Source organism: Enhydra lutris, unplaced genomic scaffold (genome assembly GCF_002288905.1).
Source record: "Enhydra lutris kenyoni isolate GAN:26980312 unplaced genomic scaffold, ASM228890v2 scaffoldscaffold31, whole genome shotgun sequence".
Lineage (NCBI taxonomy): Eukaryota > Metazoa > Chordata > Mammalia > Carnivora > Mustelidae > Enhydra > Enhydra lutris.
In genome coordinates, this window is record NW_019154115.1 from 3101341 (window position 1) to 3116698 (window position 15358).

General features: G+C 53.0%; 1 protein-coding gene across 2 annotated transcripts in view; it reads right to left on the reverse strand.

Annotated features, from left to right (window-relative positions):
- LOC111153335 (coiled-coil domain containing 33) overlaps positions 1-15358 on the reverse strand; it is a 101018-nt gene that overhangs the window by 38618 nt on the left and 47042 nt on the right. For both annotated transcript variants that reach the window (XM_022512311.1, XM_022512310.1), the window contains exons 10-12: positions 11654-11783; positions 10911-11044; positions 9793-9864 (exon numbers count right to left, since the gene is read on the reverse strand). In XM_022512311.1, coding sequence (XP_022368019.1) covers positions 9793-9864; positions 10911-11044; positions 11654-11783 — 336 coding nt within the window. The remainder of the gene's footprint in view (positions 1-9792; positions 9865-10910; positions 11045-11653; positions 11784-15358) is intronic.

The following is a 15358-nucleotide window of genomic DNA, read 5'->3' on the forward strand; positions in this document are numbered from 1 at the left end:
AGATTCTCTCCTTTTCCCTCTTTCCCTCATCCCCCTGCTCTCTCTCTCTCTCTCTCTCTCTAATAAAAGAAGTAAATAAAAAAATAAAATTTGGCATGCAGAAATTCATTAAGTTTTTTCAGGCTTGTGTCAGTAGAGTGAGCAATAGTCATGCAAGGACAGAAGAATCCAGTTCAGTCTGGGCCTCATCTCCCACCCACCCTGTCAGATGGGTGCAAGGACAGATAATTCCAAAGAGAAAGCAATATATGAAGATTTTTGGAATGAGAAGAGTGAAGCATTGGGTGACCTTGAGGCTGATCTGGGCACTTATTGTACTTCATAACCAAAACTCCTGGGCCTGTTTTGTCCCTGGGCTTTAGGCCTGGCTATCTCTCTCACCTGCCTCTCCCAGTGGCTATGGTTTAGGGAGAACGAGAGTCATTGTGAGTCTCCCCACTGAACACCCCAGTGCCTCTGTATACCATCTGAATCAGGTGCTTTGGGGTTGTTTTGTTGCCTCTGCACTTTCAGATGTGTGGGTAGATGGATACAGGACAGAATAAAGGAAAGAACAGCTAGCCAGGGCAAAGATGATCTCCCCATTGACCAGCTGGCCCCTGGGACTGGGGTGAGATGCTGATTCAGGACCTGTAATGACATCTCTCCTCATTTCCAGGCAGAAAGCCAATCTCACTGCCCTGGATTTCATAGACTGACATCTAATCCAGTTAGGGGAGGAAGTGGAAGTAATGAAATCAAGGGAGAGATCTCCAGAGGTGCCCCATCAGCTCTGAAAGCGGGGACACACTGCAAAGGGAGTCCCTTCCCCCATTGTCTGTCTCCCTCACATCTACCCTGTATGGACCAAGCACCAGCTGGGTAAACCCAGTGACCCAGAGCTGACATATACTGGACCCTTAATCAGAGCTGGGCACTTATCAGGTACTTAAAATAATTTTTTTTCCCCAAAAGACAGACAGACTGTCACATGTGGTGCCTCATTTAGAGGTGTCTGGACTCTTGGAAGCTTGGCTAGCCTATGTTCCTCTATGACTGAACCCCGAGAGCTTATTGGGAAGTTCTAGCTGGGCAGGGCAGCTACTATACACCCTTGCTAGAAGAACAGTCTTCCTCCATCTAGAGAGCACAGCTTCGGGAGGGATGTATGTGGAGTGGTGAGGGAGGAAGGGGACACCTGCCTAGCCAGCCAGGTCAGCTGAACCAATCCTAGTGATCACTCTCACATCCACTCACCAGGTACTTTTATGTGGATTCTGAAATTTATTATAATTAATTTTTCATCACAAAGATAAGATTAAAATGACACTGACCCTTCAGTCCAGACGAGAGACTTCACCTTGTCAGTCTCTGGTAGGCAGGTTGTGGGGGAGGATGTTCTAAGGAGGAGGGAAGGAAAGATAGGGTGTTCGTGGATGTCAACTTTTCTGCCCCTTCTGATCCATAGGTGCTCTTCCTGCGGCTCCTGCCAGACTGAGAGGATCTACTCTGCTCTGCCCTCTCCAGGGCTGGCCCTGGCCTGTATTTTATCCCACAGCTGCTTCACGCTAGTACCCTCCACCTCCCACACCCATCCTTGCAGGACTCCTGCCCACGATTCTAATCTCCTGCTCTAATCAACTTTGCCAGGATCCATCTTGGTCTGGGAGTTGGGGCAAGTGAGTGGGTAACTTTTATAGAATAATCTTTATATTCCCAAATGGTAGAAGCCCCAAAGGGAAGAACAGTGTTCAGAGGCAGTGGCTCTTGTCATATGAGCTAAGTGGCACCAGGAGGTTCCCAATACCCTACACAGTGCCTCATTTCTCCTTAACACTGCCTACTCAGACTGCTCAGCTTCAGTCTGCTCACGTTGTGGGGAGGCAATTGCCCCTCTTGTCCTTGCTTCTCATGGGAAAGGAGCTTGTCTGGGGCTACAAGAAGGCGCCAGGCTGCTCGAAATGGTGGGCGGTCAGGGTGGAGGATGGCAGAGGGGGATAATGCTAAAATGAGGATAAGGAGAGGGTAGGGCCTTGGGGACTAACTCCTCCCTATTTAAGCCCAGGCTTACCTAGCTCTCCTCTTCTTTCAGGTGGGGGTGGAGGCTGCTAGCCCACCCCACATGCCTAGTTGTTTGCTTTTCTATTTGGCAGGCCTCGCCAAATAGAGGCAACTTGGGACTGATAAGTGGCCCCTCATTCTGGTTCCATGGCTACAGCATGTCCTGCTTTATTAGGGCTCTAATTGGAGACCTACTTTGAAAGCTCAAAGCAATGCACAGCCATGTACTGGCTCAGACTCGCTGCGCAGCCCACCACTCCTTGTGCTGCTGCAGCTGCCTCATACCACGTGAGTGTCATGGTGGAGAGAAGACTCCCCTTCCTCGAGCCTCTCAGCCCTGGCTGTTGCCAGCAGAGGAGGGTCTGTTGCGACAGACCAGGCCAATAGCATCACAGGCTCGAGGCTTCTTGGGTCACCTGTTTCCTCCTCCTCCCCTAACATCTTCTGCCTCCCTTCTACCCACTCCATCCCCTAGATCCCTGATCATGCAAAATGCAACAGTTCCAGCCTGCCCTGGCAATCACAGACGAGCCAGGATGCAGCTGCTGTCCTTGGTGCTGAAAGTGCCCGCCTTCCGGCCTCCCTGCCTCTCGCCCCGCCCTGAGCCTTCTCGCTGGAGCGCACACGCTCTTAATTCAATTAGCTGGCCCTGAACCCTCCCCAGGGAACCTGAAGCGGAAACTGACAAATTCTGTTTAACAAAGACATTTGTCCCCCGCCCCACCGGCCTTGGGCTCTGCCCGCCTGTATCCCGCTCATTAGGTATCTAACAAAGTGCGTCCCAAGAAATCTGCTTCCAATCGCTAGTAATTCAGGAGGCCTGATGCAATTTTCTCCCTGATAAGGGTGTCTCTCCCGCTGGCAAGCACCATAATGAGCCCTGTGCAGCAGCTCCCTGATCAGTTACTGCTTTGTCATTTCCTGTGGCCCCAGTTGTAGGTTATCTCTTCAGCTGAAGGCGAGGCTCGGAAAACGGGGCCCTCCAAGAGGGCTTGCTGCATCCCATGCATATCACAAGCCTCATTATGGCATCCTGCACCGTCTTGCAGCTGCATTGGGTTTTGAAGCTCTGAGTCTCTGCCAGCAAAGAAGGGTCTGAGTGTTAATCCTCATTGGGTCCATAATTCATTCTCCAGAAAGTGGTTTTCAGAGGGTTAATCTAAAAGCAAGTTACAGGATCAGGGGAGGGTGCCAGTAATAAGGATATTTAACAATTCTGGCAAGGACTTGAGTATTAAATAGAGCCCTGCTCACAGCTCACTGGACAGTCTGTGGGCTCACTATTGTTAGTTTGGAATCTGGGCTTTCTGTATTTCATCTCTCCCATTGGGTCCCCCCATTTACCTCTTGAGAAAGCTTTCCAACATACAGATCAGATCACATCTTACTGCTGCCCAAAGACTTTCCTTAGCTTCGAATCACTATGAAACACCAGTAAAGTCTAAACCCTGCATCCTGGCATACAGGCCCTCCATGGTGTAGGCTAAGTCTCCAGTCCCATTGCCCACAACAGCCTCCATATGTCCCACATGCTTCAGATACCGTCATGCCTCCATGCCTTTGCACCTGTGATTCCTTCTGCCTGAATCACTCTTGCTTTGCCAATTTTTAAGCCATTCTTTGAGGCAGAGTTTAAACTATTCTCTGTGACTCTTCCCCTGACCTTTGTATGCTCAATGCACTTCTGCCAGAACTTAGCAAGATGGGTGGTGATGATCTGTTGGGTGCTTTACTGTTTGGCACAGGTTAGGGATCCAAAGAAAGGCTAATGACTTCATGCCTGAATGACCTTGGGTGGAGCTGGGATGCATCTGGTTTGGCCAAAGAGAGGTCTAGGCTATGGTAGTGTAACTTTGAGATGGGAAAAACCCAAGAGCAGCCCCCACTCTCTGAATAATTTTGTCTAGAAGTTTTGCCCTCTTTTCTCCCCTCCCGCTTCTTCAATCCCCCAATCATGCATTGGGCTCACAGAACAGCAGAGCAGGCCAGGGGTGGGCCAAGACTTCCAGCTTCCTTAGCCATCTCTGTATCCTGACTCAAAACATTCCATCTCTGTCTGGGAGTCACAGGCTCACATTCTCAAGGAAGCAGAGGCCTGCGGTGGGTGAGACATCTGGAATGAGCCTGCGGTATGGCTCTTGGTCCAGCCCTGCCCACTCACAGGGCAGGAAGCAGGTCTTCACTTCTCCACAGCTCAAGGCAGGGTACACTGGGGACACTTCAGCAAATCTGGCCTCCAGAGAGATGATTGTCTGTCTCTTCTCCGTTTCTTCATTCCCTGAAAAATTGCTGTGAGACTGAATGTGGGGCTGGTGATGTTTGTCTTCAGCTCTTGACAAGGCCTCCTGATGTCCTTATGGATGTGAGTCTGGTGGAGCGGCTGTCACGAGGGGCGGGCGGGTGCTGAGTGATGGATTAGCAAGTCTCCATTGTTCCCCTCCCCCAGGAGCCCTGTCCTCATGTCTGACGAGTTCAGCACGTTTGTCAGCAACTACACTGGGCTGGCCACTCACACAGGCTCCTTCATTCCATTTTCACTACATTCCTGGCTGGTAAGGATCACAGCTCCTTTCTGTGGATGACGAAGGTGGGACTCAGGGTGGCTAAGATCAGTGGAAGATCCAGGATTCAAGCCCAGACCTGAGGATGCACACTGTTCGTGTAGGGAGTGTGGGGTGGAAGGGAAGACAGGCAGGGTGTTGTGAGGTTGTGGGAGGGGAAAGGGTCTTTTTTCCCTGGATCCATCATTGTCCTTGTGGTCATTCTCAGAGCTGGAGTCTTGGGGGTGGGGACAGAACCCTCCGGAGGACAGGACCAGCCAAGGAGGCTCTGGTGCTGTCCTGAACGCTGGGCCTTCCGGGCAGCTGTGCTTGGTGAGGAAATGGACACAGGTTTGTGCTGGGCCTTCTCTGAGGACCAGCCCAGGACCTTCCTATGTAGCTTTCAAAGAAATTTATAAAAATTCATCAAAAGCCAGCATGATTCTGCCTATAGCCTGCCTTCTCCTCCCCCCTTTGTTAAACAGCCACTTGTCCCCACTTTGGTCTGGTCTCCAGAGAGCTTTGTAACTGATTTGAATAAAAACACTAGGGCAGGCCTTGGCACAGCATTGCAGACCCACCCTGCCTCTTCCTTCGAGAACAGGGAAGGGGGAGGTTCAGACAGGACTGTGGGAGCCGTCCCTTCCCTCAGTGGGTGACAGTGGGTGCCACCTCCTTCTCTCCTCAAAGGCACCCACCCTGTGCCAAAATCCAAGGAGACCCACAGGTTTCAAGTCCTGCCAGCATCACTCAGGATTGCGGGCTGAGGAGGAGGCAGCCCCCCATCTCTGCCTGGTGCCCTGGTGCTCGGTCTGGGTAAGACTCTGGATTCCAAATCCCAGCCCGAGAAGGCACGCTGTCGCCACACACCCAGATGACTGCATAGACTCGTCCCACCTTGCGAGAGGCACATTTCCATGCGAGGAGGCAGGGACTGGCGCTGTGAGCACCTATCATGTGAAGGAGGGGCTTCAGTCCACAAGGGTCAGCCTGGGAAACCTGCTCAGTGTGAGCCTCACTTCAAAGAGGTTGCCTGCAAGCTGGAGGGCACCCAGGATGCTGCAGGATCTTGACACAAGTTCATTAAAAGAGGCAGACTGCTTAGCCTGGAGAAGCACAGACTCCTGGGGGACCAGATCACACTCTTCAAAGAGCAGAAGCCAACATCAGAGGGAGAATGGAGGAGAGATAGGGTTATTCGTACATGTATATGTGGAGCGGCCATAGGCTTATGGATTTTTAGAACTGAACAGACCCCCCCCCCCAAGGCCAACGCCCTCTGTATGCACAATAAAGGGAAGTTGGCCGCCTATGGGCAGGTATCCATTTTTTTAGTTTTTGTGAATCCATGTGTAGTTATTCACGTGCTCACCTACACACACAGCTCTAGCTTAAAGCAGATCACTCTGAGCAGCACGTGCTTGTCGAGAAGTCCCATCAGAGGGATAAAACTTAACCCATCACCAGCAGAACTAGCTTCAAGCACTGTATCCCAAACCAGGAGACCACTCCATCCCGCCATTCACAGAAACTGCAGGCTTTGCTGGCTAGTAGGCCTGCCAACATGTTGCATGGCAGCCACGTGCCAGTGTCCCCATAGCCAGCACAGGAGGCTTGCCAGGGTCGCCCTGCAGCCCCAGATGGTGGAGCCAGGATGCTGGGGGCACAGAGACGGTGGGCTCAGGGTGAGGCGGGCACTTCTGTTGTGGCCATGGAGCCACGGGACAGAGGGCATCTGGTGGTAGTGAGCGTCCTGTCAGGGCAGAGCAAGTAAGACCACCTGTGGTGGATGTTGTTAAGGATAATCTTGTCCCGGGTGGGCAGTTGAGAGACATCTCTGTGGTCTCGGCCTATTTGGAAATTCCACAATGTTCTTGTTCTCAGAGCTCTGGGAATGGGTGATGTGGAAGCAGAGGGTGTAGGGAGATAATGTTCACCCACACCTCAACGAACCAGGATAATCTGTCTGTCCTGCGGAGACAGATCAGGAGAAAGAGAATGTGTCCTCAGGAGGGAGGTACCCAAATAGAGCATGCGTATTTATTTCTCCTGAAGCATCATCATCTTTTAGTAGCACATTGGACCACGGGCAAGGAATTGCTCTTAAGGGATTGTCACTTACATGGACGGGGGGCCCCGAGAGACCTGTTATCCAAGCCCTCCCCACCCCCCTGGTAGCCAGAGTGTCCACGGGGCTCTAAGATCCCAGGTTTCTGGCGCTGGCCCACCCAGCTTCGAGCCATGTTTGATTTAAAAATGGAGGAACCGATAGCACTGGTCCCCCAGGCTGGAATGCAGACACGAAGGCCAGGTACCTTCCACTGTGAACTTGCAGATGACGTCTTAGGTGGAACCATAAGAGGAAAGGAATTCAGACACTGCCAGGTGTTTGCTGTCACTGGGTTTTGTCAGGCCTCTTACAGGAGCTGCAATCTGCTCATGAACTGACTTGCTCACTGCCTGGGCCAAGGCCCCTGCCCTCTAAGAACATAAGCTTTATGAGGACGTGTAAGATCCCTAAAACTGGGACAGTATCTGCTTCATAGCAGGTGCCCAATGTTTGCGCTGGCACAGAGGGACAGCGGAGCTGTGACAGTGAGGGTGGTGGGGAGTGCTAGAGCTGGGGAAGGGCCCTCTGCACTCAGCTGCCAGGCATCCTCCTATTCTTCCACCCTCAACACTCTCCCACTACCCCGTAGAAAGGAGGGTGCCAAAAGGGCTCAGATGCGAGCCGGGAGCCCTGTCCAAGCCTGATGAGGGTGAATTCAAGGCAGATGGACTCCATGGCTGCTGGCCCCTCCCTCTCCTCATTGCAATCCACAAGGCCAAAATCGAGTCCTCATCACATATATGTGGCATAAAAGAATGAATGAACGGCTGGGTGCCCTGGTCGCAAGAACCTATGCCGAGCCCACCCCATTAGCCCCCAAACTGGAGTTCAAGATCCTGGAATCAAAGTGAGTCAGTTCTCAGCCAATTCACAAATAGTGTCACCAAGGAACGGTTTAGCCACAAAGAGATAGAGTTTCTGTGTATGCCAGTGCAGGTGTGAAAACTTCTGTGTGTCAGTTTGCACGTGTGTGTGTGTGTGTGTGTGTGAGCATGTGTCTGTGGATTGAGTGTGTGTGCCCATGCAAAGGTGTGTGTGTGTGTGTGTGTGCGTGTGCATGTCTGTGCATATGGGACCATCTGCGTGGGGGTATTCGCACGCACTGGTGTGAGACAGCGTGCGTGCATGGAACTGTGTGTTGAATGCTTGGCTGCAGAATCTGAATTTCCTCTAGTACTATTTTTCCTGGTACACACCCTATCTTGATCCCTTTCTTTTCCTTTCTTCTCGGAAATCCATTACCGAAAGATTTTTTTTTTTTTACCCGCCTCCAGGGGAAGGGGGGCTGGGGGAAGGGGAAGCTAAAATCACAAGGCCCAGATCAAAACACTCAGCCGCTAAATGAATTCGGCAGCGTTTTCCCGCATGACTTGGAGGGATAATTTAGTGAGGCCGCCAGCTGGAAGGAAAGGGATTAATTCTGCACTTAGCACAGCTCCGGTGAATAATTCATCACTGAGACCTTTGTGCCTAGCCCCTGGGCAACCGGGGAAGTGTCCTGTCCACCTGCCTGTTGCCTGCTGGGTCCCCCAGTGGCCTGACCAGGGGCACTTGATGCTCCTTTCCGTCCTCAGGACACATGTGTTCCCATGAAGGGACAGGAGGCAGGGGGAGGTGAGGAAGGGCCAGGCACTGGCCACTGACAGACTCTAGATACTGAGAAGAAGCTGTGGAGGGGTAAGATACAGTCTGGGAAATGGGTGACTTTTTCTCCAAGGACTCTGCTTCACTTTCTTGGGGCTGCTTCTGTGTCCTCCCCTCTCGGTACCTTCTTGGTCCTACACCTGGTGTGGTGGTGGTGGTGGTGGGAGTGAGGGTGGGTGTCAGGCTGTCTCTAACAAACTCTCTTTCACCAGGAATCAGAAGACAATGCAGAACATTCCACAGGCGAAGTGCTGATGGGAGGTCCCAGGTACTCACCGGAGGCCTTACGGGGACATAGTTTCAAGTTGCTACGTTTCCAGATACATGCTTCTTACCACACACCATATAATTCTCTGTGTTCTCCATGGGTCAGGTCACAGGGCCAAGTATTACCCCAGCACTGGTGGCAATTTTTCCTGGTGTGGGAAGCCGGTGGGAGGGGGCTGACCCAGACGCCAAGTGCCTGCCTGTAGTTCCTTCGTTCATGGTCCTGAACTGCCCACATCCCGGCTTTGTGCCTGTCTTAGCACCACAGACCAAAGAGGGGAAGAATTCCAGCAGGCCAGGTGCACTGGAGCCAAATGACCAGGGTTCAACCAGGACTCAGAGTCCAGGGAGGGCTGGCTAGAGGAAGAGATCCCATCCGTCTGGCAGGGCTCAGAGCCAGTGGTATCTTTCCACTTGGATCAACCCAGCTGTAGGAGGCAGGAGTCCAAAAATGGGCGCCCAAGATTCCACACCCTAATCCCCAGGACCCATGCCTATGATGAGCTGTGACCCCTGTGATTATGATACATGGCATGGCTGACCTTGAGTTGGGGACATTCTCAGAGTGGGCCTCTCTTAATCACATGAGCCCCTTTAAAGCAGAGGGTTTTCTCTGGCTGCTGACAAAGGAGAAATAGAGTTTTGAAGTGTCAGGGGGATTTGACCTGCCTGCTGGCTGAGAGATGGAGGGGGCCATTGTGAGAAGGAATGTAGGTTACCTTTACCAGCTGAGGGGACCCTTGGCTGGCAGTCAGTAAGGAAACAGGGACCTTGGTCCCATGACTGCGGGGAACTGGATTCTGATGACCCCCTAATGAGCCTGGGAGCACACTCTTCCCCAGAGCCTCCAGAAAGGAGCGTGACCTTGCCAGCATCTCAATTTGAGCCGTGCCATGTAAGACTGTCTACCCTCACTTGATCCAAGTGAGCCAGGCTTGGCTTGGGCTGGGTTAGAGGCTGACTCCCAGGTCTGGGTGGCCCTCTGCTTTCAACTCTCCTCTTCCTAATATCGGCTCTCTGTCTCGTTTTCTGGAGCCTCAAATAACCCTCAGACATTTCTATCCAAAGCAGCAGTCCCCTCCTTCCAGAAGCCCCTGGCCCCAGCCCCTGAATGAGGCCAGCAATTATGAAGGAGGGTGGAATCCACTGCAGGGCTATGGGACCTGGCACATGACTGCCAGGCAGCCTTACCTCAGAGGAGAGCAGCTGGAAGGAGATATCCACTGTAGGGGCCTCACCATTGATGGTTTTCAGCTTGGTGTCCTGGGGAGGAGAGAGGAATAGTCAGCCTGTGCTGGCCAGCGCAGCTTCTGCCTCTGATCTGCCCACTATTTCAGATTCCCCAAGAAGGGGCCTGCTGGGCCCTCTGCCTGGGGATTGAGAGGGAGGCAGGAGCTGGTCCCCCGCCTCTGCTCACCCCTCCCGCCTTGAACTTCCCTCCTCAACTCCACTGAAGACCTGACTGTCATTTCCAGACCTGCTTCCTGGAGGAGTGGGGGAACTCCCATTGACTGAGGTCTATTACAACAGGATGGCCAGGGAAAAAGTTGGCATAGAAATAAATGATGTATTTATCATATATATATTATATATATATATATATACACACACACACACATATATATATACATACACACATATATATAGTCTCAGTAAGATTTAATACATTATTATATATTATATATAATATACATTATTATATATATAATATATATTCTTTTCTAAGTACTTTACATGTACTTCCTCAAAAAAAAAAGTCTCACATCAACCCTATGAGAAAAATTCCATTACTATGACCCCATTTAACAGACAAGGAAACTGAGGCACCAGGACTTTAATTTTCCCATGGTCATGTAATCTGGTAAAGGGTGGAACCAGCATTTGGACCCACATAGTCAGGCTCTAGAGACTGGGCACTTGGCTCTCTTGTCACACAGACCCTATACAGGCATGTTGTTCCCATATTAAAGACGGGCACTCCGAGGTTCAGAAAGTCTAAGAAACTTGCCTAGTTGCACAGTAAGAAGGGCAAGTCAGGATTTAAACCCAAGTCTCTCTGGTTAAAGGCCTGAGCTCTTGCCACCGTCCCATGGGGCTTCCCTGTGTTTCTCCTCACACTGCTCAGGGCAGGAGCTGAGGGAGCGCCTTATACCTGACTGCGGTTGGCTTCCGTGGTGGGGGCCCTGGGGGTGGGGGTGGAAGCTACTGGAGAAGCCAGTCACTGGTGTCAGTGGGGCAAGATGGAACAGGGTGGGCTGGGGCAGGAGTGGGCCACCTGGTATGGGCTCTGGTCAGGGCGGGGCACTCACGGTGATGGGAAGCTTCTCCACACGCAGCCCATTCGCACCCTTCCCTGCCAGCATCTTGCGGTACAAACGGCTCTTTAGCGGCAACACGGAGACACCCAGGGGCTTGCTGAGGGTCCATGGCTCACTGCCTTTCACTGTAGGGGGAGGACCAGCTGGGACTCCCACCAAAGCCCCCTAGGATCCCAGTGTTGGCGGCCCCGGCAGGCACCCCAGTCCTTCTGTACCCAACATCCAGTCACCCCATGCCTCTCCGTTCCTGCCTCCTGGCCTTGCCCTGCACAACTCTCCTCCTTCTCTGAACTTGGCTCTGTGAATTCAAAACCACCTCTCCACATATTCTGCGCTTCTGGGTGTGTATACAGATCTCCCCTGTCTCTGGCCTTGGGGTCTCTTTACTCTCTCCATGTGGAACTCAGACTGTATGTAGATCAGTGGGTCTCTGAATCCAGTTTCCCCTCTATGCTGTGAGCCCTGGGGGGATCTGACCCTCCCTCCTCACTGACAGGTCCGTGGGGATGGGGTAAGGCACTGGTCTAATATGGGAATAAGACAAATGTGTGCTGGCCCGTGCCAAGGAACAAGGACAAGGAAGCCAGCCAGGAGCTCCTCCACCTGCCCGCATGCACTGGAACCGCGTCCCCTTCACCCACCCCCGCAGAGGGCAGAGGCAGGTGGTCTGAGCACCCTTCGCATGTATGTCCTGAGGCACGGCTGCCCTCGCACCGCACCCAAGGGACACTCACTGGAAGCCGAGGAGTAGTACTCCAGCACCAGGGCTGTGTCTTCCGAGAAGTTGGTGGCTCCATCTCGGCCTTGGAAGAGGAAGGATTGGTTCCATAAAGGCAGCTCTGGGGGTCCCGCTGGCTTGGACAGCTGAAAGGAGACGTGGGAGTAGACAGTGGGGCCATAGCTTCTCCCCAGTGAAGGGATGTCAAGACATGGCCATCTGTGCGTCTACACATGTCACAAATGTTTGTCCCAATTGTAAAAAGCAACATGTGTGTAATAAATGAATTGTGGAAAACACAGAAAAGTAGAACGCTTAAAAAGAAAAACCTAGGGGTGCCTGGTGGCTTAGTCAGTTAAACATCTGGTTCTTGATCTCTGTCTGGGTCTTGTTCTCAGGGTCATAAGTTCAAGTCCCAAGTTGGGCTGGGTGTGGAGCCTTCTTAAAACAAAACCAAACACAAACATCCCCCCAAACACACCAAATTCCTACACTAAAGACAACTATCCTAGGACAGCGTGTTTCTTTCTAGTTTTTTTGCTAAGCCTACTTTGTAGATAATTGTGATCCTAACATCCTATGTTTTTCATTTACTGTGAAAACCTAAGTATATCCAGAGTCACAAATAATGCTCGGTATCCATGATCTTTGTAGCTGCAGGGTTTTTTGTCATGTCCAGGAGCCCTGGTTTCTCCCTTCCCATGTTTTCCTAGAATAGTTCTGTATTGAATATTGTTTGATGTGGATTTCTGAGTCTCAGATTATTTCCCAAAGACCCGAAGTGGAAATGCTGAATTAAAGGACATGCACTTTGGGGCACCTGGGTGGCTCTGTCGGTTAAGTGTCTGTCTTCAGCTCAGGTCATGTCCAGAGTCCTGGCATTGAGTCCCACATCGAGCTCCTTGGTCAGTGGGGAGCCTGCTTCTCCCTCTGCCTCTGCCTGCCGCTCCCCCTGCTTGTGCTCTGTCTCTCTGTTTGACAAATAAGTAAATAAAATCTTTAAAAAAAAAAAAAAAGGATGTACATTTTAAGGCACTACAGTATTGACCAGAGTCCCTGAATAAGGGGCTCTAGGAGACATTCCCAAGGATGGCCACCAAAGCCGTCTCGCAGGAAGCAGGACCTGAGGAAGGCTCTGAAGTAATATTTGGCAGGGCGAAGGGAAGGAGGGAGGACTTCTGGCTGGGAAAATCACCAGGACAACAGTGGAGGCGGCTCCAAGCATGGCAAGGGTCGAGGATGCCTGGAATAAGGAGGGACTGCAGGTGGAGGAGGTCGAGCAGCTGCAAAGGCTGGAAAGAAGGTGGGGAGTGGGGAATGGACCATAATGGCATCGGCCAGCAGCCCCACACAGTCGGTCCCAACACAGGGAGGGACTGGGGTCACCGGGGCAGACTCTTCCAGAGGCAGCCTGGCCTCTGTCCCCAGCCAGGGCTGTCAGCAACAGCACCAGCTCCCACCTCCCGCTCCCCTGCAGGAACCAGTCATTGCTCAGAAAGGTCAGCACAAATGCTCCGCTGGATCTCGAAATATCAGTGTGGGTCTACCCACCCCCACCAGTAGTGGCAGGGCTCTGATGCATGTCACACTAATGTGTCTGCTCTGGTTCTCCAAGGCCCCGCCTGAGGCTCAGCTGTGTCCACTTCGGCCCCTGCCCCCGGGGGACAGGGGGTGCAGTCACTTTGGGGGCCAGGGGGTCCTGAACACAGGGACAGGGACTGGGGTGATGGGGCTGTTCCTGAGAACGGGCTCTGGAGGTCGCTCAGGGACAGCCACTTGGCCCCAGGTCAGGCTAGAGAGGCTGCCTCCAGGTTCTGTGGGGCTTGGAAATGGTCTTTCAGGATTGATCCCCAAACCATGCCCATCCCAGAGCCACCCCACTGAGTGCCAGAGGAGGCTTCCCCATTGCCTGGACCACTGCCAGGCCCTGAGGCACTCAAGGAGGACCTGTGACTCAGTCCCTTGCTGCCCCCATGCCTTGCTCCCACCCTGGATGGGGGGAGAGCATTTAATGGATGCTGGCTGTCCTCTCCGGGGCCTATTAATGTGTCTAAATGGAGTCTACTGAACAAGAAATAGTGCCTGACTGCTCAGGAAGGACAGGTCTTTCCCTGAATGGTTTCCCAGGATGAGTCCTCCAAGAGATATCCCTTCAGACCTACAGCCGGGGAGAGAGGGTCACACTCTCTTGTGGGTGGGGGAGGGGGAAGGAATCAAGGTTAAACCACCTCTGGAGTCTGACGCCAGGGCCCTGGTGAAGGTGTTGGTGGCATGTGTGTGTGGGGAGGGTTGGGGGCAGGGTGTGGGGCGGGGAAGCCATTGACCACAGAGGCTAATGGGAAAGGCCACAGCAGGCTGTGGAATTAAGGAATGTGATTAACCTTCAGCTGTGATCTTCAGCAAAGCCATTAACCCCTGGCCACTGAGGCAGCCCTGCCTTCCCTAGGAACAGAGGTTTCATTACATGGGCCCATGGGCCCTCCTTCCATTTCCCCTGGGCCCACCGCACCCACACCCCCACCTAACACTACCTGCTCCACCCATCCTGGGAAGGGTAGCTGCCAGCAGCTGATGCTGGGGGGCCTCCGGGGAGCTATGATACACGGGCTCTGGGCCCAGGTTTGCCTCAACCTTGCTGTGTGACCTCTGGCAAGTCCCTTCCCCTCGCTGGAACCTGAGATGTCACTGTCCACTGGGAAATAACTTCTGCTCTACACCTTGGGGGCTGTTGTGTGGGTTGAAGGAGAAAATGGATGCTTTGCCTTCAAGACCAAAGTTCAACTGAACTCAGCTGATGCTGACTGGGGTTGTCCGTGCTCTACACCTCAGGGGTGCTGTTGGGTCTTTGGGGGAGCTAGAGTCAGACCCTGTTCCCTCTCGAGCTCACCATCTTCCCAGGTGATAGGACACACACACACACACACACACACACACACACACACACTCCTATGACCGATGCGGAGGTCTAAGCAAGTTGTGGGTTGTGGGTGCTGGGGTGTTGGAGAAGAAAGCAACGACCCTTGACTGGGGGAAGGGAGGATCTGTGGGAGGAGGTCTATTCCAGGCTGAGTGCAGCAGAGGGGAAGGCTGGCAGCCCAGAGAGGACAGCATGCATGTGGAGACAGCTGGGCATCCAGAGAACCTGCAGAAAGCCTGTGGGGGTTGGGGCTGTGAGCCAGGAGGCTCCAGGGGATGAGGCCTTGTGTCCCCGGCTGCCAGGGAGGGCTTCAACCTGTCCAGGGTCCAGGGGAAGGGTCTAGAGCTGGGTCGGGTTTGCCGTGGCTGCTTCTCACAGGCTGAGCTGGAGATGCCTGAGTGGAGGCGTTGCGGTGGTCCATAAGAGATGAGGCCAGCACGAGGGCAAGGTCTGCGGGATGGAAAGGGGTCCCGGGACAGCCTGGGGACCGACTGGCCGAGGGGGCTGAGACAGAGGAGACAACGGTGGGCACAGACAACTTCTCTGCTTCTGTTTCATCAGCCGGGAGCTCTGCCTCAGTTCTAAAAGGAGGGCAGGCCAACAGGAGCAGCCTGATGGGCAGTGGCCCCCCCCACAAAGGTGTGGGATGCAGGGTATGAGTAATTCCTAAGTCCCACCCTATTTTGGGCCCACGGGCCCAACTATCCCTTCACTGACCAGTTTTGCTATCATCAGCAGTTCCCAGAGGGGTGACGCAGACACTATGCCCTTCAACCATTTCTGTCTCTCTCTCTAACCAACAGA